Raw genomic sequence first — 25,056 nt, 5'->3', positions numbered from 1 at the left:
TGGAATAATACTACATTTTAACATTATTTTGCTCTTGCACTCCTTACCCCTCCACCTCATCAATTGGCTCAGGGGAGATGTTGCGGAAGAAACGTCGGGAGAAGGATGGACACAAAGACCCCTTGTTGGTAGAAGTAAACCGACTGCAAGAGAATATTATGAAGGAGATTTCAGAGTTGCACAAGGAATCTGATGCAGCAGACAAGAAGCAATCTGAGCTTGACAAAGTAGCCCAGATCCTGGGGATTAACATTTGTGAAAAACCCAGGAAACCACCTGTGGAAACTAAAGATTCTTCAGAAAAAAATAGCAAGTCAGAAAATTTTAAAGGTGTAGAGAAAACGACATCCTCCAACAAGGTAAGTTCTTGGATCTATGTCCAAAACAGTTTCCATATTGTGAGGACAGAGCACTGGGGGAGGCATCTGTTTTCGCTCTTTCTTGGAGATCATTTAATCCAGTGGTGCTTAACCTCTCTGGCCCCATGGGCTGGATGAGTGGTGTAGAGCTAGTCCTCAGGCTGGATCCTGCACATGGGGTTTGTCTCCAGGCCTGATTCCAGTGCAGAGTCAGAACACAGGATCAGTCTGCCTGTATGATTTGGTGCCACAACATGACCCTGCACACTGGATCTGACCATATGTTGACGTGGGCCAGCACACAGGACCATGCCATCTGGACCATGAGACTCCCTATGGCTTTGGAAATTTGGTGGTAGGGGAGCAGTGGCAGCATTAATTGTTGCTGATCCTGCTCGCCTATCACCACATTTCCAGACCTGTGAGGAGCCATACAGGTCAGATGACATGACTCTGTGGGCCAGATTTGGCCTGTGAGTCAGAGGTTGAACACCACTGATTTAATCCAATTTAGTGTCTTTGTATACTGGCTTTAGTAGCTGATGGAGATTAGAAGCAAATTTGCTAACAGTACAGCTTCCTTGCAGGCGTGGACGCTTTGCATCCGTGTCTTCTGAGAAGCTTTGGTGCGTTTAAACTTAGATTGAACAGTAGTGAAAAGTTTCTGTTTTCTTGGGTTGTCAACCCATTCACCAACCCAGGAGGGCCCATGGACTACCACTGGTTTAATCACATGGCCTTCAACCTATCTGACATGAGTGGCTCTACTGGGAGCTATAACCTCACTGACATAGCTCTCAGGATCATCTGAGCGTGCAAGCCTTCTTACAGCATTAAAATAGTTCATGAAGGAAGAGCTAAGTGGTCAAGACTTACATTGATGTTGATATTTGCCCTTATTGGTTCACACCTGTGTTCACTTTTGAGGAAGACCATCGTTCCTCATATGGCCTCTATATTTAAAGGGTTGACAATGCCAGAATAGGCTTACTCCATTCCTGGGGACTGTTACTTCAGAATTTGTACCTGTGATTTTCATACAGCATCTCTGAAGGGTATATGAAAAATAGATATGTCGACTTTCTCATTGAGGAACTAATGTATTTGGTGGGCTAATGGCATTCATGATGAATGTTTTTTTCTGTAGACTTCACCATACTCTGAATTTTGCAAAGAGGAAGAGTGGCAAGGGGAAATGAAGGGTAATAGTTTCTCTTCCCTCCCTTCCTTCTCCCAGCAAAATCACTGAAATCAGTGAAGAATTTTAGATTTTTTTTCCCCCCCCCCCGTTTCTCTTTTTTGGTTTGACCCTGAGATCTTCTTAGCCCTACTTCATTTCAGACCTACGTTTCTTTTCTTACTATAGAAGTCTTTATTTCTTTAGAGTATTCGAATCAGATGCAGAAACAGTGGAACTAAAGTGGTGATTATTCATTTAAATTTTCCATCATCTTAAATTTTCTTGTTTTTCTCTCTTGGGTCTTAGCAGGAACATAAATGTATTTTGGGATAAGTTTAGACCAGGGCTGCCCACTTCTGAGCAGCCAGGGGGGCATGCACACCATGTGGGCCACAGATGTGGGGACTGCACGCTGCACAGGCGGGTGGATTCCCTTTCCTGGCTCTCCTCCACTGCATGAGCAACCCAATTCCCCACCCCCAACATCCCTCACCATGCAGGCAGCCTGGTTCCCTCTCCTCTCTGATCTCTGCTGTCCAGTGAGCATCCCTCCCCTTCCTGTGGGTAGCCCCACAGTGCAAGTAGCTTGGCCAGCCCCTTCCTGGCTCCTGTAAAAGGAGCAGGATGTGGAAAGGGGGTACATGTTGGCAGCCAGGTAGGAGTCCATGGGCCTCATGCCACCCTGTTGGGAGGCACATGGGGACTGCAGGCCACCATTTGGCTCATTCCTGATTAGATTATGATGTGTATCACCATTGTTATTTTGACTTGCGTTTTCACTTTGTTATATCCATAATAAGCAGGTTACCCTTTGATGGTTGCTTACTTTAATTTGAAAATTCTCTACCCTGGCCAGAAATTGCTGGTCTCTTCTGACAGGCACCTATAGATGCATAAAATACTAGGATTAATCTCTGACATTGCTCCCACAAGTTTGTTGGTAACTTCAACTAGTAATAATTGGGATTACGTTTTCTAAGAACAAAAGATTGCTCTAGCCCTGCTGCAAAGTTGAAATAAACTTCCTGGCTTGCATGTGTTTCTTTGTGTTTATCACTGAGTCTTGATGCTCAGTGTAGTGGCACAAAACCTCTACAAATAAATACGGAAGCTGAAAACTGTAGAACTGAACTGCCAGTCCTGCTGGGTTGCTTTCCAAAACAAGAGAACCCAATAAGATATATTTCTTTAAGGTTTTCTTTACAGTTTCTGTCCACATTAAAGTTCTATCCTGTAATGTACATGGTGCTTGCTTTCTGTTGAAATATATATACCTAAAAGGGTGCAAAGATGACTGCCATTACTCATCAGGTTGGCATGATTGTTCTAAAGGAAGGTGGCTTACACATTATCTTATAAGATCAAAATTATGTACGTCTATAAAATAATAGCACAGACAAACTTATTTCTCTGATTCCATGTATACAATTCCTTGCTTTTTGGGTAAATCATGTATTGATTTCTACATGTTCTCCACATCCACCAACTGACATATCTAGAACTACTAATCTAAGCCAGTAGGGCTGACTAAATTCCATTCTGAGAGGTTGTTTGATTTTTGTCTCCACATCAGGATTCCTGGTTAAAAATATTCCTTTTGACTAGTGCTTTAAAAATTCTAGGGTCCCTTACTGTATTGTTTTTGCCTTTCTAAATCACTGGAAACCAAGTAGGTATCGAGTATCTAAAGCACAAGACACTGGTGTATCATATAAACCTCAGTAAAAGGGTTTATTTCTAGATCCTTTTAAAGCCATGAACCTGCTGGAGAGGACAGGCTTTATTTAACATTGCTGGATGTTATTTGTCAGATAATAGTTTAACTCAACTGGTTTGCTTCATTTTTGTTTTATTTCCTTGCAACTTAGTTTTACAATAACCACATACTGATATTGAGCTGCATTTTAGGTATTATCTAGTACTCTAATAATGTACAGATATTCTGCACAACCCTTGAATTAGGAAGGGCGCATGCCTTAGGGTATCTCCTTATTGGTTCCTTGATTACCTACCTACTATCCAGCCATTGCTTCTGGGAGTCTTATTGGAAGCTCTTCACTGTGACCACGCAGCATCTGAGCAATGCCTGAAACAGTGGAATTAGCCTGGGCAGTGACCAGCAGGTGATATATATATATTTTTTTGTGTGTGAATATATTTTCTGTTGGAGGCAGGTTCTGCATTCCAAAGCACCATGTGTGTCCTGCTGTGTCTTAGAAAAATGTTTCCTTTTGTTTAATTTAGGAGTCAAAAACAACTAATGAAAAGTCCAGAGGTAAAAGCCCCAAGCCTGCAGAATCCTCTTCACTGTCATCAAAGCATCCTTTCCAGTTGGCCAATATTTATGAATATTATGATGCAGGGAACCACTGGTGCAAAGACTGCAATACCATCTGTGGGACCATGTTTGACTTTTTTACACACATGCACAATAAGAAACACAGACAGGTATGTGTCAGGTCATCGTCTTCAAGTAGATTTCATGCTGCTATTCAGAATAATACTCTGAGTATCAATCACAAAATACCATTTTGCAGGAGAGCAATCTGGCAGGAATGTTGTTTGCCTACTGTAAAACTCTGGAAGTTTGTGTAGTGGCCAGTGCTTTTTTGATTAGGGAAACAGGGCTTTTTTATTTGGTTCAATAGGGGACAAGCATTAAAGATTATGCATTTCGTACTCTGCCATGTCTTTTACGTTTTAGCCTTTTCACAGGTTTCTTAAGAAGAAGAAACATTTTTAAAAAATTGGAAAAGGGGGAGGGAAAAGGGAGAATATTATTCTTGCAAATATTTTCATTGTAATTGTGATTTTCAATGTTGTAAAGTGATGTTAAAAGGAAAAACAGAAAGGTGTAATTGCCTTGCTGTTGCAATGTATGAGCCTGTATGCCTCTGTCACTGTGCAAATAGACCCTGGATCCTTACAACAGACCTTGGGCATCGAAGACCCAGAGTGAGACCAAACAAGATTCTATAAGACGCATTGATAAGATAACTGTCCCTGCCAAAGGTACGTTACTTCCATTTCTCCTAGATATTGCCTCACTCTGTCCTCCAGCAGGTTCCAGCTGCTCAAGGACAAGGTGAATTAGATTTAAATTGAGATTTAAATCATGAAGCCTCAATGTAATTGCTGTTTTCTGCAAAAAATGCATTCTTGTTGTTTGATACAACCTTAATACATATTATCCACTACTCAGAGCTAGATGTAGGATTCATTTTTAGAAGGTACGTGCTATCCATTTTAAGGCAGCGATTTATTTTGATTTTTTTTTTTTTTAGATTAATTTTGCAGCTACATCAGAAAACAATTACGATTTGGTTATTTTATTTACCAAAGCTAATTGAAGCAGATACTTGTGAAATCGTTTGGAGGTGAACCGTCTCCAGCTCACTAGATTAATCATGTATATTTGGGGGGTATTTTTGCCATGCCATATTAGGACGATAACAATCACTGTTATGAAAAACAACAGGCATTGAAATTGTTTTGTTTAACTGAAACAAAAAACATATATTTTGGATTTCTTTTTCTTCAATGATTCATAGACGTTAGGGTCGGAAGGGACCTCAGTAGATCATCGAGTCTGACTCTCTGTATAGGCAGGAAAGAGTGCTGGGTTCAGATGACCCCAGCCAGATGCCCATCCAACCTCCTCTTGAAGACCCCCCAGGGTAGGGGAGAGCACCACCTCCCTTAGGAGCCCATTCCAGATTTTGGCCACTCTAACTGTGAAGAAGTTCTTCCTAATGTCCAGTCTAAATCTGCTCTCTGCTAACTTATGGCTGTTATTTCTTGATAAAGTGCAGTTAGCTTTGCTGATGATTTCATCACACTGATGACTCATGTTCATCTTGGAGTCCACTAGGACTCTGAGATTCTTTCCGCTTCCATGCTGCTGTTAGGCAGTAGGTGTGCTGGACATTTTTCCTCCCTAAGTGCAGCACTTTGCATTTCTCCTTGTTAAATCGCATTCTATTGTTTTCTGCTCATTTGTCCAACCTGTCCAGGTCTGCCTGTAGTTGTTCCCTGCCCTCTAGTGTATCCACTTCTCCCACAGTTTTGTACCATTCGCAAACTTGGACAGAGTACACTTCACTCCCTTGTCCAAGTCACTGATGAAGACATTGAAGAGTATAGGTCTAAGGACCGAGCCCTGCGGGACCCCACTGCCTGCGTTCTTCCAGGTCGATACCAACCCATCCACTACCACTCTCTGGGTATGACCCTCTAGCCAATTTGCCATCCACTGGACTCCATAATCATTCAAGTCACAGCCGCTTAATTTGTTCACCAGTATGGGGTGGGATACTGTATCAAAGGCCTTCCTGAAGTTTAAGTAAACAATATCTACCCCTACTCCTGCGTCCAGGTGTTTTGTAACCTGGTCATAAACGGAGACTAGATTAGTCAGGTGTGATCTAACTGCTATGAACCCATGCTGGTTTCCTCTTGGCATAATTTTTCCTGCTGGGTTCTCACAAATATGAGCCTTAATAATCTTTTTAAAGACTTTACCAAGGATGAAGGTGAGACTGACTGGCCTATAGTTGCCTGGATCCTCCCTTCCTTCCCTTCTTGAAAATAGGGACCACATTGGCCCTTTTCCAGTCCTCGGGGACCTGGCCCGTGAGCCACGAGTGCTCAAATATTGTTGCCAGTGGCTGTGCAATGACATCAGCCAATGCCTTCAGTACCCTTGGATGGACCTCATCCGGGCCTGCCGACTTAAATGCCTCAGGTCCTTCAAAGTGACTTTTCAACATCTCAGGGTCGATGCTTGGTAGACTGGCACCCTGCTGTTGCCTCTCTACAATCCCATTGTGAGACTTGTTTTGCCCCTCGTTTAGGAACACTGAGGCAAAGAACTCATTGAGGAGTTCAGCCTTGTCCCCCCTGTCTGTCATCGATTTCTTGTGCCCATTCAGTAGTGGTCCTATACTACCTTGGGCCTTCCTTTTACTCCTATATATCTGAAAAACAATTTTTTGTTATCCTTAACTTGGGATGCCATCCTCAGCTCTGTGGTAGCTTTGGCCTTTCTAACTGCCTCCCTACAACTGTGAGCTGAGGAGGTATAACAATAAACATGTATAATTATTTTAACAAAACAAGCATACGTAGTTTTGATTTTTTTAAAAACTATTTTAGTTATAAATGTGAAGTGTGTCTTTTAACAAAAATTAAATGGATTATTTCAGCCATGTCAACATGAGAAACGTATGCAGAAAACTCAGTCTTTACCACCTTCTTCCTGTTTATTCATAAATTGGAAAAGAAAGATGAGCTTTCTTGCTTTTTCAGTTCCCAAGTGATATCCCAATTTAGAATGAATTAGTCCAAAGGAAGAAAATATTTTTTTCTATACCTGCAGAAGAAGCTAGTGTTGTTATAAACTGGATTACCACTTCAGTAGTCTCTGATGAATCCAGGTGCTTAAGTGACTTTCACCAGTTCACTAGTGTGACTTCCTTTAAAACTTCACCAGCAACCATATATTTCTTGAATGGTTTACCTTTAGCCCTGAAATTTATTAAAGTTGGTATTATGGAGAGATTATTGCTAGATGTCTGTGCCATAGCCAACTCCTCTTCTTCAACAGTTTAGGATTGACCTTGGTACAGAGTATTGAGATTATTGGCAAGAAAATGAGCTGGGGATAGTGCTTGATGATCCATTTATTTTTTTTAATGCCTGTAATTTAACTCTGTCATTGCATATTTCTCATTTCAAGGTCTCACTCAGTCTCTTCTAAATTTAAACAGCATCAGCAATAAAACACCGATTTCCCTGTACTTTGTTCAAAGCTATGGAAATAGGTTTCAGGATAGTCAGCATATGTTCTACATTTCTCTTGAGCCGAATGTTGAGAACTTTGGCTATGACATTTCCATCTATTTTGTCACAGTTTTGTTCACAAATTATCATCGGATTAGGCCAGTTCTCAATATATTGGTCAAAACAGTCCACTGCTGAGTTCCATTGCATGTCTTGTGGGAGAGTTAGTTTGATTCCCCCTGCTTTGTTCAGAGCAGCTGCTGCAAAGTGATTGCTATGGCAGTATTTTGCAATTTCAACATTAGCCTTTATTTCTGGAGCACTGAAGGGTTTGGCTAAGAGGTACATCAAATGAGCGCTGCAGCCATATGTTATTAGCTAATGGTAGCCATTCAGAACAGGTGTAAATGTTTTATTCTGTAGTTATTCATGTTGAAGAGCACATGGAATAAGGTCTCAGGAAAACAGGTGGGTTTTAACGTCCTTGATAGTTGCTTTTTCCAAATGTTAGGTGACTTTCTTACATGAAACACTCAGATCTACAGATGAAGAACTAGGAGCTGGAAAGTGCTTGTAAAAGATAGTGTGGTATGTGTGGACTTGAGCAGTATTTCAGCTTGTATTAGGTAGTTTTGCTTTATCTGTGATGTTTTGATTCTGAGAGTCACTGAAACACATTCAGGGTGGATAACCTGATGGCTGCAATGAATGGAATGGGTTTGAGAAAACCATGAGGAAAGTACGAAGAGTAAAATGGTGCACTTCAGTCCTGGTAGCAGTTAGTAAATGTACTTACCAACTTGTTTTAATCTTCATACAACTTCAGTAATGGCTCAATGAGGTTTTGCTGTAGGTTGGATTACTGCAGCTTGCTTTTTGTGGGCATAAAAATGCAATGAGTTGAACTCTTTTAACAGAGTTGCCTGTTTCTCCAATGTTTGTTGCTGTTGATTTTTGAGTATTTTTTCCTAAAGAAGATCTTGCAATCCTAAGTGTTTTAAGTGGAATTTGTAGTTGATGTAAGTGAGAAAATAAAAAAGCCAGTTGATATTCCAAGAAGTACTAGTGTGATTGAATAAAAGAACTGAAAATAATTCTTTGTTATTAAGTGTTTTTAAAAAATGTAGGGAATACTGCTAGTGAAGATTCTTTTATCAGGATTATAAATAGCATTATCACCACTTGTACAAGTGCATGAACAGAGAAAATTGCCAGAGGTTTCATTGATCCTCATACTTGAGACACTTTTTTTTTTTTTTGGCTGGCTTTTATTAAAGGTTGACTTATATTCTTGTACTATCTGATTGTTTTCTTTGGCCTTTTCAGGCTCTGAGTTTCTGATTCCTATCACTGGATATTATTGCCAGCTCTGTCATGAATTTTTTGGAGATCAGATCTCAGCAGAGCAACATGTGAAAAGTCATCCTCACAATGAGAAATATAAGGTTTGTACATTGTGTACCAGGAGTAAGCCATTGCTTTTTTTAGCTTGTACTTTCTCTGTTTTCTTTTTCTTCTCTTTTATTAGAAATAATATTTGACTCCTTAATTTATACACTTGAATAGCTTTACCATTTAGTTCTGAGCCAAATAAATAGACTAAGAGCAAGAAGTAAAAGTTGCCTGCTATGATAGAGGGTCATCTTTCATGTGCATGATGTTGAAGTTGTCATGCTTCAATCCTAGGGCTGATTTCCAGACAGTTTGATTAAATATAGGAGAGAACTTGAGTACTTTCTTAGCAATGAGCTACAGAATCCTGGGTCTATGAAGCCCTGGTTCATGGTAGGAAGTAGTTTTCTGTTCTCCATAAAGTGCCGAACTGGCAAGTTTTAACAAATCTAAACTGCTCCAGAGTAGAGTTTTTATTTCGTAATTGCTATTGACACTGTACCATTTCTCTTTCACAGAAATATGTGGATGAAAATCCGCTCTATGAAGAGAGGAGAAACCTAGACCGTCAGGCCGGGTTGGCTGTAGTCCTGGAAACAGAACGTAGGCGACAGAATGAGCTGAAACGAAAACTGAGTGAAAAGCAGAAAGAAGAGAAAGATGAGAAGAAGGCAAAAGCAGTAAAGAAAGAGGAAACAAAGAGCACTCCAGAGCTGGGAGAAGGGCCTAATGAAACCAAAAGTACTCCAGGCAGAATAGATCCTGCTGGGCGAAAACTTGGAATTAAGCTTAAACTGAAGAAGGAAGAGAAGAAAGAAGAGAAGAAAGAAGAAAAGAAAGAGGAATCTGCAACTCAGTCTTCTTTTGGAAAGTTCAGCTGGAAGAAGAATGAGAGAGAGGATAAGAGCCTAGGAGCAGCTTCGGCTGTCCCAAAGGAGGAGAATGCTGAAGGAAACAAAGATAAGGAGGAGGGTAAGTCTCTGTCTGGAAAACCCCATGTGAAGCCCATTGAAATAAAACTTTCTGGGAAAACTGTGATACCACACACTAGCCCCTGGACACCCGTCTCTTCTACTTCAACACAAGCAAAAATTCGACCCAATCTGCCAGTTCCCACCATGATTCTGCGCAAGTCTGTAACTGCGACAGTAAGCAAGCCAGCACCTTTGAACACTTTTTTGTCTATAAAATCTTCTGGAGCCACCATCAAACCTCTACCTGTGGTAAAAGAAACCAATGCAGACTTGTTGCTGCCTCCAGATATCATCTCAAAAGCATTTGGCGGAGAAGAAGTAATTTTGAAAGGGACACAGGAGGATTTGAAAGTGCCAGAGAAGAATGAGTCTTCTCAGGCTTCTGAGATACCGCCCCCACCCCCACCCCCACCCCCACCCAAGCAGACAGCTCTCATCCCAGCAGATGAAGTGGCTCCAGGTGTGTCTGAGAGTGAACAGCCCATATTGGCAATGCCAGTGCGCCCTCCTCCACCACCATTTTCTACTGTTTTTAGTGACCAGGCTAAAAAAATAGAGAAAAGGAACTCTTGCTTGGCCACAGCTAATGCTAAAGATCTTTATGGTATCTTTTATAGTAGTGGTGGAAAGAATTCAGCTGATGGCAAACTTGCAAGTTCAACTTCTCTAGTTCCAAATGGAGAAAACTCTAATCTAGCAAAAACAGAGAGAAACTTAGACATGCCATCAAACCCTAAACAAAGTATTAATACATCACAAAATGTAGTTACTTACTCAGAGGCTAGTCAGGTACACCAAGCAGAGAAGACCTCTGCACCTGAGAAGGTGGAAGTCCAGGAGACTTGTAAAACAAAAAGCGCTGAAATCCCAAACAGTGTTCAGGAGGAGGTGAACCACAAATCCCAGACTACTCTTATATTGGATATCCAGGCTAAACCTAAAGAGGAGGAATCCTTGCAATCTAAAGTTCTAGCAGAAGATACTTCAATATCCTGTGAGAATGAGGCAGAAATTAACAAGAAGCCGATAGAGTCTCAGATATCCAAATTATCAGAAACTAAAACTGATACTGCTGGTCAGGACTCTTCGGTAATGAGACACTTAGGTGCAACAAGTGTAGAAAAGGTGGTCAACCAGGTACCCCAAGACCCACAAATAAGTGAGGTCCAAGAGAAAATTGGAGACAGACAGACAGACGATACCCTGGATAACAAAGCAGATGCATCTGGTACCTTGAAAAAAGATGTAGAGATAAAAAACTTGGAGTTAACAGGGTTTCACTCTGAAGTTAGTTTGGAACACTCTGGGGGTCTGTCATCTGCTGCAGACCATGACATGCAAAATGTGGAAGATCACAGTTTAGTAGAGGAAAAATTAAGCAATGATTTCAGTAAAACGAATAGAGAAATTGATGGGCCAGATGCGCCATATGCTAAGAGTAAATTGATTCCAAAATTGCAAGGGCCATCAGCTAAAGTTAGGAAGAAAAAAATTCCAGTAGCAAAGATGAGAGAGCAGAGTTGTAATAATGCTTCCTTAAAAGAGGTGAAACAGGAAAATACTGACTCAGAAAGGTTTCAGTCAGAAATCATTGATAAAGTTGCACAGATTTCAGAAATACAAAATACTGTTTCAAAATTGACAACATGCTCTGATGAATTGGTTTTATCCAAAACTAGTAATGAAAAGGTACGGGTCATTTTGGATTGTTCTCAGTCAACAAGTAGTCAGAAACTACCAGATGCCCCAGTAGTAGAAATAAATGATTCGAGTGAAGTCACTGTCTCAGAATCAACAGAGATGAAATCAGACACAAGTCTCACCAATGTAGAAATAACAAATAGCCTATTAGTGTTACAAAAAGAGGGCAGGCATGAACTTTCAAGCTGTGCAGTCCACCAGTCCCAGAAGCAAGGAGTTGCAGAGTCAGCTGGCACCTGTATTACAAATACTGTTGAAGCCAACGCCAGTCTAAAACTGTTTAGTGTTAAAAATAACACTTCAGGAGGAACTGAATCAGATGAAAAGATAGATGATTTAATTGCAGAGAGAAATTCGGAAAAGAGGAGGATTGTAGACTTTTCTACTCAATCTGATATGGTCCAAGGGTCACTGAATGATGCCCTTGCCACAGACTTTAGTGTGGGACCCCTTGGAGAGGGCAGTGTCCCCCGCATTGAAATGAACTGTGAAATCTTAAAAGCCACATCAGCCAACGACTTTGACTTAAACACCAGTTATTCAAGATTTAATTTTGAACAGTCTGAAACTCTCTCATTAAATTTTAATATGGAAAATGAGGGAGATTCCTTAAAGCCAGAAGATGTAAAGTCTAGTGGTACTTCTACCCTTAAAACAGAGTTGGAATTAGAAAGCATTGATTTCAGTTTGGGGGACATAGAAGTGGAACGTGCACATCTGGGTATTCTTACAGATCTTAGTGAAGATACTGAAGATGTTCCAAAGTTAAAAACCATTACATCCATTGGTTTGGAGTCCAGTAAAACCGGTGAACTGAGCATTCAACAGCCAGTGGATGAACCAGAAATCACTGGTTTTGTTGCATTAACTTCTGGTGATCAAGAAGAAAAGTTTTGTACCCTAATCTCCGAAACAGGTGTCCCACACCTTGAGTCACGATCATCAAATAGTGATACTACAGAGATAGGCATGCCTGTTCTAGATGTTCAGGGAATGCCTCCAATGTCTGAGATCCTTCTGCAAGTGGAGGAGAGCAAAGATGGCACAGCTGTTGCTACTGAAATGCCATCGTTGAGTTGTGATGGAGATGGTGTGGAAAGCCAGGCAGCTGGGTGCATTGAAACTCCTCTTCCTAAGCTCAAAGACACACCTGGAAAGGAGGGTGGCTTGGGTGAAAATGGAGATTGCTGACAGTAGTTTGGAAATGAACCCAGCTAATCCCAATATTTGAGGAGCCCTGGCTGCAGTTTTGTTTATATATGTGTATATATAAATATGTTTTTGGTTCTGTTTCTGTTTGATATGTTGGATGTATTTGCATCCTACAATAGATATTGACTAATGCTAAAGCATATTTTACCAAAACCAGACACACACTTTATTCTGTACATACTGAATTGTGTAAAATGTCTTTCCTGTGAAATTTTGCCAATTTCTTTTCTATACTCCGCCATTAAAGTGGAATTGCTCACCTACAATGCGTGTGTCTTGGTTGTTTATTTTTTGGCTTTTATTCTTTATCATTTTGGGACACTTTCCAGTTCATGCTGTTTCTATCAGTAGCATTCCTCAACTAGGCTGGCCTGTGTGACAAGCTCAAGAAACCCGTTCAGAACATAAGGAAATGGAGACTCTTACCGAAGAATTAAAACTGATAATTTCTTTAAAATGTAATGCATGATTTTGATTGCTTTTATTGTTTGAAATGCAGAACTTGTTAATAGAATTGCCTTTTGAATGGTTTCATGTCCTGTGGTTTGTAATTATGTTGTTGTATTACATCTGTACTTCAAATGTCTCGTGCTGTATTGTATTATGGATGCCACCTCACTAAGCAAGGGAAGAAAATCTGTCCGACTGACTTTTGGAGAAGAAGACTAATCGGTAAGGCTCTGTGGCCTGACACCTGGACCAGACATTTTGAGGTCACTTACATGATTTGAAATAGCCTTTCTTTCATTGTATTGTGATCTAGTAACTATTTGTGTTAAATCATTTAGCAGCTGCCCAGTTCATGAAGAAGCGGAAGATCTGAACCCTGGTCTCAGAAATTGGACTCGCCCCATGTGACACAGATACATGCATACCCACCCTGAATGGTCCCTGAGCCATTAAAACCTGTAGTATGATGGTTTTCATTGTACAGTGTGTCAAAGACTTAAAACATTTAATGTTTGCTTGGATAAATCTAACATTTTTATTTGTAAATCATTTAAAAATAAACTTGTGATCAAAAATACTTCTAGATATTTTTTTTTAATTGTAAACGAGTACTTCATTTTAACAGACTTAATCATGAAGCAGACATTGAAACTCATACAACAGTTGAGAGAATGAAGGTCTTGAGCAATGAGCTTAACGAGTAAAGGCCTGGTAAAATTCACGTTGAAGTCAATAAAGACTCCAGTTGATGTTAGTGAAGGCTTGAGAAGGTCCTGAGTTCATTCAGGGTTAGCAAAAAATAGCAGAGGCTTGCCTGCTTCATCATTCTCCTTTTTAACCCCTTGACCAACCCAGTGCCCTTTATCTTTGAAGGTGAACCTGTATAGAGGCACAAAATGGGTTTGTGTTTTTCTTTTGGTTTGTTTTCCCTTTCCTTTTTTACTGGGTGTATAAAGAGAGTTGGAGTGGTTTCTCAGAATCTGTTTATTGTATTACTTGCATTAGAAATTGATTTTCTTTAGCCTGACCCTGGAGAGAGTGCAAATGGTGATGTCATAAGAAAGCAAGTTGCTGAAAATTAAGTTGTTAAGAGGGGAAGGAAACTCTTTGTGAAACTATTTAGAGTTGTATAGCTGTACAGTATATAAACAATTCCTGTTTTGAATATAGGAACTTTGTTAAAGCGTCACCCTTTCCTCTTCGGTTGAAATGTTATGTCCTTTGTGAATTATTTTTTCTTTACATCTCCCACCAGGCTGCCTAACTAAACCAGAGAAGACAAGATTTTACATTTTGATATTTGTAAGTTAACGCACAGCTTGGAGTGGTCTTTGTACAGGGGGAACTCTTCAGGTAGTCTTCAGACATCATGAAGCAACCTTTTCAGAGCTGTTTATGGATCTTGTTTGACAAATAATTATTTTCTCAATGATACTTATATCCTGTGAGTAATTAACTGCAGAGGGCAATAGATGTTGGCTTCTTTTTAACCTCTCTTCTTTGTTCCATTCTCTTCAGGGGTTACTCTGCTCCCTGGTGTCACTTGCAACCTCCTCTGTTTTCTTGCCAGCTTTGGGTGGCGTTCAGAGTAATTGTTTATGGTGATGGGGCTGTTCAGGTGATATAGCTTTAGCCTACTAATGGAACTTTTGAACATGAGGGGATGAGGCTGAATTTCCATGCTTTTGGGTTTAAAGTGCTGCTGCATTGGGCTGTAGAGGCACTTTGAGGTCTGTCGGTTTGTGGGTCACTGAAGGTAAGGGTCTCATGGACGGTGCCTTGCTCCAGACGTCCTTGTTGCACACCATACCATCCCCGTGGGAAGTACTCTGCTTGACAAATTAATAAATATAGACTTCATTTTTTGGACAGAAAATTAATTTGAATCCTGCATTTTCAGTGTTTTATAGTGAAGGACAGGAGTTGGCTGTGAATGACAAGTAGACATATAGCATTAGGTGGAAAGCAAGCATTTTGTGAGCTGTGATTTTGAGAATTATTACTACTCAGTCATTTCCCCAACCTCTGGAGGTTAATGTGGTTTGTTATAGGAGAAATTGCATCTATTTTCTTATGGTAGTCCCTAGGAAATGTGTTGTAACGAATGACAATCCTTGTTCAGGTTCTGAGGGTTTGGAATAGCAGCATGTGCTCTGGCTTAGAATGGAGGGGACCTGAAATTGCTGTTGAGATGGGCAGACCTGGAACAGTAACGGCTGCTAAAGAACACAGTGAGAGCATGATGATGGGAGAACTGTGTACAGGTCCCTTTCATGAAACAGTACACATTTTATTTTGTCTTTAGCTATAGTTTACAGAGAAATGCATTAAACAGTTTATCTACTGTACTGGTCCTCTCTTTGAGCATAACACTAGCATAGTGCCTTGACTTGGAAGTCCTAAATCTGAGTCTTGGATTCTTTATTCCAGATCCTGAGGAGGAGGGGTGAATTATGGGAAGAGCTTTGTTTGTGTTTGTTTGCATTGCCTGTCCATTCTGACTTGATTTGTCTCACAATTTCAGGACAGGTAGGGAGTTGCCTTTCTCTCTCATCTTAAAACAGTGCTGTCCTACTGGCAGCCTTTGAGGAAATAAAATGCCGTTCCCACCCAGTCATTGCTGCTGCTTTTGCTGTGGCTGGAGCAGCTGCTGCATTATCAGGACTCCCCCAGTGTCAACTTCATGTTCCTGGGGGCAATTCAGCATAGCTTGTGCTGCTAGGGGAGGTAGTTGGTGGGGAGCTGAAGGTGAGGCATAGGGGGCAGTGGAGTGGGAGGGGTGCCTGTGCACCTAGCATGCAAACTATGGGGCCTATGGCCCTCGCAATATGCAGCCTCTATTATTATGGCCCATGCATTATTATGCATCTCCTGGCTGCCTAGAAGTTGGACAGTCCTGTCTTAGAACAGTTGTTGGTTCTATTCAGCTGCAAAGGAAAAGGGAATAATAAAAGCCTTACTGAATACACAGGGGCTCCAAGTCAGGCAAAACCATTTCCTCACTTTGAAGAGCAATGTTTGAATGACAAATATTTACCTCATGCTACCTGATGCTGCAAACGTCAGTGTGCCTTACTGGAGTGTGGTTGAAATGAAGGAATGTTGCTGCAGAACTTGGGTTAAATTTCTGTAAAATAGTGCAGTGAGGGAAACGCCGTAAAGTGGCAAGCTTTCCTTTTGTTCATACCAAGCAGTCTAGGCATTGCTACATTACAGCCTCAGGCATTGGTATCAGATATCTAAAAGTCTGTGAATGTATGTGGGAAGAGTCAGCTTTCATATCTGACTCCCTGTAGATTTAGCCCAAAGGTTCTCAAACTTTTTAGACTCAAGGCACCTCTCAGAAAATGCAAGCTCTTAGTTTTCACTTTGTTTTTGACTACAGAAAAATAATAGAGAATTTTTTTGGTTGAAAAGAACTCAGGTTGTGAACCACAATGACCTTGTTCAGGTCAGGGGAAGGCAGGGACTAAGACCAGGCCATTACCATGAAACAGGGAAAGCATGCATTGCTATCACTTCTTCCTGACACCAAATGCTGCCCAAGCTCTACATCCACAGGTCCAATCTAATGGCTCTGTGGGCCATACGTTACCAATCCCTGATTTTTGCATATTCTTTTCTTGACACAAGAGAGATAGGGAGGGGAAGAGAGGGGGGTGCGTTTCAGTATAACTAGTTGTAAGGGTTAATCTTACCCCCCAAAATAAACATAGACTGTTTAATTTCTCCCAAACATGTTTGTGTGTTAAGGATGAAAACTGATAGCAGTAAGTAACATACAGGGTTTTGGGGAAGATTACAAAAGGGTTTAGTTGAACAGTATGTCCCTTGTTTTTTAGCATGGAAAGAGATTGATGAAGTCCTCACAGAGAAGTGGCAGGTCTCTGTTTTATCAGTTAAGAGTGAATTTGAGACCTTATAAAATTTGCTGATGAGAAAAATATGACTTAAGTTAGTCAAGTCTGGCCATTGAGGGACTTTACAAGTAGATAACAAAGCTATACAACTGGGCAGCCTATGAAATTCCACACTAAACTAACATAGCTCAGAACATGTTTAAAAAAATCTTTCTCATGCACTGATGGATTTGGAGTTGAATGAATGAATACATAAATTGCTGATTAGCAAAGGTGTGTAGTCAGTATATTCAGCACATAACACTTAACTTTTTTTTAATTCATGCACTTTTTTTGGAGGGGGAGAGGAAGGGCAAAGGAGAATGGCATGAGGTAGGTACTAGTCTTGCCATTTATGCAATGCTATATTGATGTCCACTTTTTTTAAGCTACAGGGCCAAGCATTTCCAAAAGAGAAAGGGACCTAAACAGAATACTCACCAATGCAGAAATGCAAGAGGGTCATCTGAAAAATATGGAATATTCAATAACAGCTGCTAAATAAATAGGAGGTATTGGGAATTCTTATCTTGGTATTTAGGTTAATTTCTGGTCTCATATCAAATAGGAAAAAGCAAAATTTGAAAGGCAACAAAATCAATCGGAGGGTGAGGGACTCCTTGGGGAGAAGAATTGAGCAATTGAGACTAGTTTGTGCTGCTTAAATTGAAGAATCAGAAAATAGGTAAGGAAAATAGGTAAGGAAAAAAGCTATTTTGTACTGGCAAAATAGCATCTATCAGGAATTATTGCTATTCCTTGTAATACAAAAATTAGTGGGCACTGAATTTAAAAACAGTATATTAAATGATTTAAGTATTCTTAGACATGAGTATAACCAACCAATACAACTTTCTGCCACGGTGTTTGGTGCTTTATATGGAGATTTTATGCTTTCTTCTGTAGCAACTAGCATTGGCCTCTTGGAAACAGGGTACAGGAATAGGAAAACCCTAGGTCTGTTGCAATATGGTAGTCCTTGTATAGAAGTATTATGATGTCTGTTGGTACAAAAGGACCCATATAGCTCCTTTGACTACTGATTTCCATTTCAGGTCCTCTTAGCCACCAGGACAGAATCCTGTCCTGTGTTTTGAGTGCCCCAGATCATGTCAAAACAAGGCTAGAGTTTTTGTTCTTCTTGAAGCCACTTGTCCTAAGTATCACCCAGCCTCCTGTTGCCTTATAAGCACAATCCAGGATTGTGTTTTGGGTTATTCTGTTCTCCTGTAGCTATAGTCTTTCTGGCCTGCGTTTTCCTGACTTCTCCAGAGAGCCTCAAGAATTGTATATCAGGCACTTTGGTAGGAAAAGCAAAGCAAAGAGGGCCCCAGAGAGTTTTGAATAGATCTAATAGGCTGTGTGGGATGGCCACCCAATAGTTCTGTGACAGGCCTGTTCCCCTTCCTAGTTTTTTGGTTAATTTTCACAGGACCAATGGAGATGTTCCTTGAAGCTGTGTGACTGTTGGAATCCTACTCTAAAAAGGTGAGTATAGTTTTGCATGCCTGGGTAAAGTGTTCTTAACCCTTTCTTTTCTCTTTTGGGTGAGGGCACATTGGGCTGTAAAGTCTTTGTTGATTTAAAGTTTTGCTGTTAACACTGAGAACACTAATCAGCATCAAGGCTATTTCTTCTATATTCTTTATTGTTAGATGTCTTCTCCATGGAGCTATATGTATGTCCCTTTTTCAGCATCCTAGAAGGCTATGTATATATGTGGATGCACCTCTTCCTTTACTAAACGGTATTACTTTAAACTGAAACATTAAATGGTTACTGTGAAATTATTCTGGAGCCTGTGTGCTGTTTTATTGAACGTTATTTTCAGTGAAGGGTTTAAACGTTTCAATACTTAATGAAGCCCGGAAAACAGTTTTAGGGGGAGGAAAAAGCAAAAGCTGCCTTGTAGAGACGCATGTACCATGATGGTAATGGGGAGGCGTTTTATTGTCTATAGATTTACCTGAAATTTTCCAGCCAGCTTGAAACTCAAGACACCTCCACTTAAATTATTTTGTGAGCCTCCTTTTCTGTATACTCACAGTGCCCAAGTTAGGTCTTTTGGCTTAAGATGATTCACTTGCCTTTAAGGGAGGTTGATGCTGTTTTTCACCACGAAAAGGTATTATTAGAACATTTGATCAACAGCTGGCAGGCACACAAAAGAACAGAGGCAAATCCAGGGAGAAGACCTATTTTTTGTGGATTTATCACAGCTGTTGATTTATCCCAGAAAATAAAACCAGGAGGCCAGCCTTATACTGTATAAATGGTAATGTGGGATGATCTCATCCTGTTGTAAGAAGGAACAGCTAAAATCACTTGTCTATGCAGTATGTTAGAGATGGCTTTTAACGGAGAGTACAGTTGCTGCATGGGGAAGGAGGAAAGGAGTGTGGGGGCGGGGAAGGACAAGAATGTGGAGAAAGCAGCAGGTACTGGAGTAGGGCAAATGGACAAGAGGAAGCATAGCCCTTGTGGGGGTAAGGGAGTGGGGAGAGCAGACCATATATGGGAAGGGAGATGGATCAAAGCTGTGGGGAACAGCCATGGAAGGATGGGGCTATGGTAATGGCAGGAGCAGAAACTTGGCAGAAGAGTCTGGTAGAGGAAGAGAAATTGGGGCAAGGTTGTGACTTTCAGGGGAATAGAGAGGAAGGACAGACCACGGGTTAGGAATTGGGGCAGGGAGGAACCCTGGGTTCAATTTTCAGCTCTGTCACCGACTTCCTGTGTGACCTGGCCAAGTCTGTCTCGGTACATGAGCTCCTCATTAGTAACATGAAGATAACAATACTGGGGTATCTCACAAGGTGCTTGCACGGATAATAAAGGTGCTAGGGTATTGCAATGCTTGGGAGGGGGATAAGGGCTTAGATAAGGAATGCTGTTTAACAAAGGGAGCAGGGGCCCAGAGTTGAGAGAACTGGGTGGGTGGGTAATAAAGCAAGGGCCCCGAGATACCTGGAGATGGGGAAGTGGAGATAACAGGCAGTAATATCTAAGACTGTCATGAGGGAGATGGTGCTGAATAATGCTAGGGGAATGGGGCATACAGAACACTTGGCACTGGTGAAGCAGGGAAATGGGATATACTGTTATTGGGGAGAAGAGGGAATGGGATGCTCAGTCTGAGGAAGCAGGGGCACCCAGAGCTCCTAATGTGGGGAAAATTGGGAACATGGCTCTTGCCCTGAAGGAAGGACAGAAGGAGTTGCTGGGAGTCCCTGAAATGGCAGTAAGTAGGATAGCACACAGGAGCTTGTGAGACTGGAATAAAGTGATCCTGATGTGTGGAGAAGATCCAAACCCTAAGTGTGCTTGGTCTACAGAAGCTGTGTGTGTTCTCTCCTATTGACCCTACTTAAACTTGGAACTTGGCCTGCTACAGCTTGAGTTTGACATCCCTGCTTTTGATTCATTCTCTTCAGATGTCCCCTGGTGAGAATCCTGTGGGGTAGCACTGCGATTGCTTAGCTTTTCTTCATGTGCCGCCAGAATAAGGTTAACAGTGTTTGGAAGGTGGACGCAGTCCTGTCTTGCTCAGTTCAAGTAATCTGTTAGGTATTTGGCTTAGGTGAGGTAGAAGCCTAAATCCCATTTGCAAAAGTGACAGACCATTTGGAGTTTAAATCTCATCGACTTTCACTTAAACACATTTAAAAATTTGATGCATCTTCTCTGAGCCATGTTCTGGCTAAACTGTCATTGAACTGCCTGGATTATTACTATAGCAGTTAAGAGCTCTCAATTTCTGAAACATTTAATACTATAGAGAAGGAGAGACAGTCCTGTCCCAGTGCTACAGTGTATCACAGTGCTTGGAATGTGAAATCACTTTATAAACCAGTCCCTGGTATACCCAGGAACAGCTAAAGCTTAAGTCTGTGAAGGTAAACAATATTGATATATTAACTATTAATACAGGCAAAAGAAATGGTGAAGAGAATGGGAAAAGATCATTGGTGAGAGTGGTGGAGAGGAGTTGCAAAAAAGTGAGTAAAGGATTTGAGGGACTGAGATTGCTCAAAAGTCTGCTACTTCTTGTTCCAGAGTAGGCAGGGTTTGCTTGGATACGGTGGTGAAGAACAGAAAGATGGAAGAATCCAAGATAATACTGAGGTTGGGATAATCGAAAGGTAGTGAACTTGGTGGGGACAGAAGAGGGAGGCAGTGACGGAATGTGAGAAAGCAGCTCAATTCTGTAGACAAACATGAGAGACACAGACGCACGGGAAGAGAGAGAAACTTGGAGTGGGGAGGGAATAGTCAGATCGAACAGGACTGGGATTCCCAGTCTGGGAAAGTCTTTGCATAAAAAAAATGACATGAAAACATCCCAATACAATAACCTTAAAATCAATGTAGTTATATTTTGCTCACACGTTGTAAACTTCCAGACTTCTTACAGAGGTTGTTGTCTTCATCTCCATTGGGTAGCTGGGAAATTTTGAGATGGCAATAAGCATTTGCCCGCTGTCATAGAGTGTGTCACGGACAGAGCTGTTAGTAAAATCTAGGCTTAGGGGGGAAAAAAAAAAAAAGCATAAAACCCTTGGGGGACAAAAGCTAGAGGACCTGAAATTATGATGAGCTGCCATAGCTGACAGTGAAGTGCTAGTCATAATGGTAGGATTAAAAAAAAAAAAATCCTAGAAAGGCCGTGAGATAGCCTGCAGCTTTATGGCTCACTCCCTAAGAAAGAACTCCCCAACCCCATCCCTTTGTTTTAGCCAACAGGAGCTCATTAGTGTTCTCAGTAAGAAGTGTCAGTTTTTAAATCTGGAGCAGTTGGCTGTAGAAGGAAGGGGTGGGGAGGAGGGCTGGACTTTGGGGCTTTGAGCATGGTCCATTAGATAGGAACTAATTCTAATACTTGAAAAATCCATCAGCTATTCTGTAACCCATTGCCCCCAGCCCAGGTGCACAGTGACTGAAAACCTTCCCCATTTGTAGATAGCCTTTTTCATGACACCTATGACATGTGTTGCTAGTCTCTGTTCAGAGATAAGTGAGGACTATGCGGCTTACTTGGATGAGTTACTGCTCTCTGCCCGTTCCCATGCAAGTTGACAGTCTGAGCCCCTGCTGTATGAACAGGAGGAATACTGTTGTAAAGTAACGACTGGCATGATTTTAAGAATGTAGGCATTTGGGACAAAGAGCTGTAAAGCCCCAAACAGACTTACAGTTTTGAAGAGTGAATCCTAAAACTAATAATACAGGCTCAAAGAAGAGGCTGGAAATAGTATCTGCACTACTGCATCCTTTCTCTCACAACAGAAACTGCATTCTTATCCCCTAGTTATCATACAACTGAACAGCAGTAACGAGGGAGCTTTGAGGTAAGATGCCCAAATATGCCTCCCCCCACCCCTCTACAATCTTATCACTGCAGGATTCAAAAAGCAAGGTCTACTCTGTTCTCACAGATTTTCTGTTACCACATCAAGCAACAGGGAGGCTACCAGTTTGCTAATACTGGTTCCTTTGCATTAGCCAAACCCTCCGTGACCAAACACACAGGTGAACTGAACATTAGGGTTATACTTGGGTGTGGTTATTTGGTTTGACTATTAGGTTGTCTACTGCTGTGAAAAGATCACACCCTCCGGCTGATGTAGTTATGCCAGCAAAAACTGGTGTGGACACACAGGAGGTAGCTTTTATCACCTGTCTGGGAAAGTGAAAGTGTGTTCAGAAAAACTCCTGCTGGCATATGCTGTTTTTCCACTAGGAGGCATTGCTGACACCGCTTTGTCTGCATAGCCATAGCAGCAGCAGCAGCAGCTGGATAATATATAGACGGCAGCAGCAGCTGGATAATATATAGAGGGTGACCTGCCTGCAGCATGAGTGTCACAAATGGCATAAGCAGCTTCCATATGTAGCAGGTGGCAGGGAGCACAGTGGCAGATATGGCTGGGAGCTGATCAGGCAAGGAGAACGGGGTAGGGAGCCAAAAGCAGAGCAACAGATCAGGCAGGGATAGGGGATTGGAGTGGCATCCAGGGACGGGGTGGAGCTAATTTGTGGCTTACGCCAAAAGAGGTTGCCCCCCTGCTATGAGCCCTGATATAAGAATCGTGGGGTAGATGCGTACCTTTCAGACTAACTAAAGATGTATGTAGAGCCCAAGCTTTTGTGAACTGAAGCTCATTTCATAAGATGCTGTGCAAGGACAGCAGAGCAAGGTATAAAATGGGGTGAGTGATCTGAATATGACAGGTGGAAGAGGAAGAGGATGGGGAGAGGGGCAGTGCTGTGAGAAGCTAACAAGCAAAGAACCCATAGGAACAAAGAGGTTCACAAAAGCTACTTTAGGTAATGGGATGAGAATCCCTAGTCCCAGTTTAAACCACACTTAACACAATTCAGTTTGTGGCTGGCTGCTTGCTCCACCATTTCCTGTTCCAGCTGGTGTTTAAAATGAGGTCAACCATAGACTGTCCAGGGAGGTTCAAGTGTTCTGCCTTGGGCTTTCCTGCAGCTGACACCAGACCAGCATTTGCTTTCTCTTCCATGTAGAGACTACCCCATCTGGTTTGCTGTACTTTTAGAGGCTTGTCCAGCTGCACTACCTGCTGTTCCCATACCTGAGTTGCCCCAGTTCTTCACCTCCCACCCTCAATGCTTGAAGCCTCTCTATTCCCCTGCAGGTGTGAACAAGAAGTGGGGCACCAGTGTGTGAGCCAGAGAAGCACCTCCGAGAAGACTGGCACTGGGCCATCAATTGACTTGCTCAACTTTGGCCCCAGGGAAGAGCTGCCTTCCCACTGGGGACAGCAGCAGCCTCCCCTAGCCTCTTTCTACAAGCCCTCATCAAACAACAGGGGATTCTAGTTGCCCCCCAACACTATTGTTTTTGGCTCTCAGTCCTTCAGGGCAGAGTTCATGTCGGGCAGTGCAGAGCAGTGTCCCTATCCCCAGTGGGCAGGGCCTAAAGTGAAGTTCCCCTGTGCCAGTGTTGCCAGGTCATAGATATGAAATTATAGTATGGAAGCTCAAAAGTATTGTATTTGCTGAACTATCATACACTGAAAAAAATGCAAATAAGCCACCTTATTTACTTTTTTTGGTCATTCTATGACACCAAGTGAGTCAGAACTGGGTCATCAAAGTTGAAGCATTTCTTTATTTTGAGGCAAGCAGTTATAAGGAAGCACTGACAGCAAACCTAAAAGTTGGGTAAGACTCTGAGTGACTTGGGTTTTGCATATATTGCATCAAAAATTATTGGTATAGGTTGTAGCTGTGTTGGTCTAAGGACATGGCAGGCAAAGTGCTTTTGGTCAATCCTGTATCTCTTATTAGACCAACTCAGTTGGAAAAATTCTTCTTTGCAAGCTTTGGGGTACACACACACACACACACACTCACTCACTCACTCACTCACTCACTCACTCACTCACTCTTGGTTGGGTTGAGGAAGCATCTGCAGATCCAGGAAGAGCACAGACCAACTGCAGATGTACCCCAAAGCTTGCGAAGAATTTTTCCAACTGCCTGAGCTGGTCTAATAAAAGATACCGGATTGACCCAAAGCATATTTTGAACGCTTCTACTGTTATTGATTGTCCATCGTACAAGAGTTGAAATTATGGTACGACTACGATAATTACGGTACACAGGGCAGCACTCCCCCGGGCCGGAACGACACAGGAATCCGGCTGGAGCGCCCCCCTCGACCGGCCCCTCCTCTTCCGCGTTGTGTGACGTCACAGGCGGAGCGCTATGATTCAACGATCGCCCCCTCCAGGGTGGCGTGCGGCATGCCGGGACGGGTAGTTTTTGGAGTCCTACAGAATTACAGGAGAGACGAACGCCCGCCATCTGATGTAGTTTGACCCTTCGCCCGCTCCCTCGCCAGCCCCTGTGCATTCCAACGTGGGTTCCACAGGAGCGGGGGCCTTCTTCTCAGGGTGCCAAAAGTGCAGCCTGGAGAAAAAGATCCTCCAGATGCTCTTCGCTGCGCTAAAAAAAAATAAATAAAAATCTGCAATAAAAAAGTGCACTCAATTCCCCAGAACACCAAACCCCACTGCGTGGGTAATGCTTGCAAAAGCGCCCAAGGAGGCCACGTGAGTCAGGCACTACCCGGGGCA

General features: G+C 42.0%; 1 protein-coding gene across 3 annotated transcripts in view; it reads left to right on the top strand.

The window, feature by feature from the left end:
• The window catches only part of ZNF318 (zinc finger protein 318), a 45,857-nt gene extending 32,231 nt beyond the window's left edge, over positions 1–13,626 (top strand). For 2 of the 3 annotated variants that reach the window (XM_090045814.1, XM_090045826.1), the window contains exons 6-10: positions 73–359; positions 3,784–3,987; positions 4,452–4,551; positions 8,647–8,765; positions 9,231–13,626. In XM_090045814.1, the coding sequence (XP_089901940.1) occupies positions 73–359; positions 3,784–3,987; positions 4,452–4,551; positions 8,647–8,765; positions 9,231–12,578 (4,058 nt within the window). In that variant the 3' untranslated portion in view covers positions 12,579–13,626. The remainder of the gene's footprint in view (positions 1–72; positions 360–3,783; positions 3,988–4,451; positions 4,552–8,646; positions 8,766–9,230) is intronic. The other variant, XR_016442097.1, reaches the window with a different exon arrangement.
• The last annotated feature ends 11,430 nt before the right edge of the window (positions 13,627–25,056 follow it).

Source organism: Crocodylus siamensis, chromosome 1 (genome assembly GCF_052110815.1).
Source record: "Crocodylus siamensis isolate JL-2025a chromosome 1, ASM5211081v1, whole genome shotgun sequence".
Taxonomy (NCBI): Eukaryota; Metazoa; Chordata; order Crocodylia; family Crocodylidae; genus Crocodylus; species Crocodylus siamensis.
Note: the sequence above shows the minus strand (reverse complement) of the source record. Positions and strands in the feature narration are given on the sequence as shown.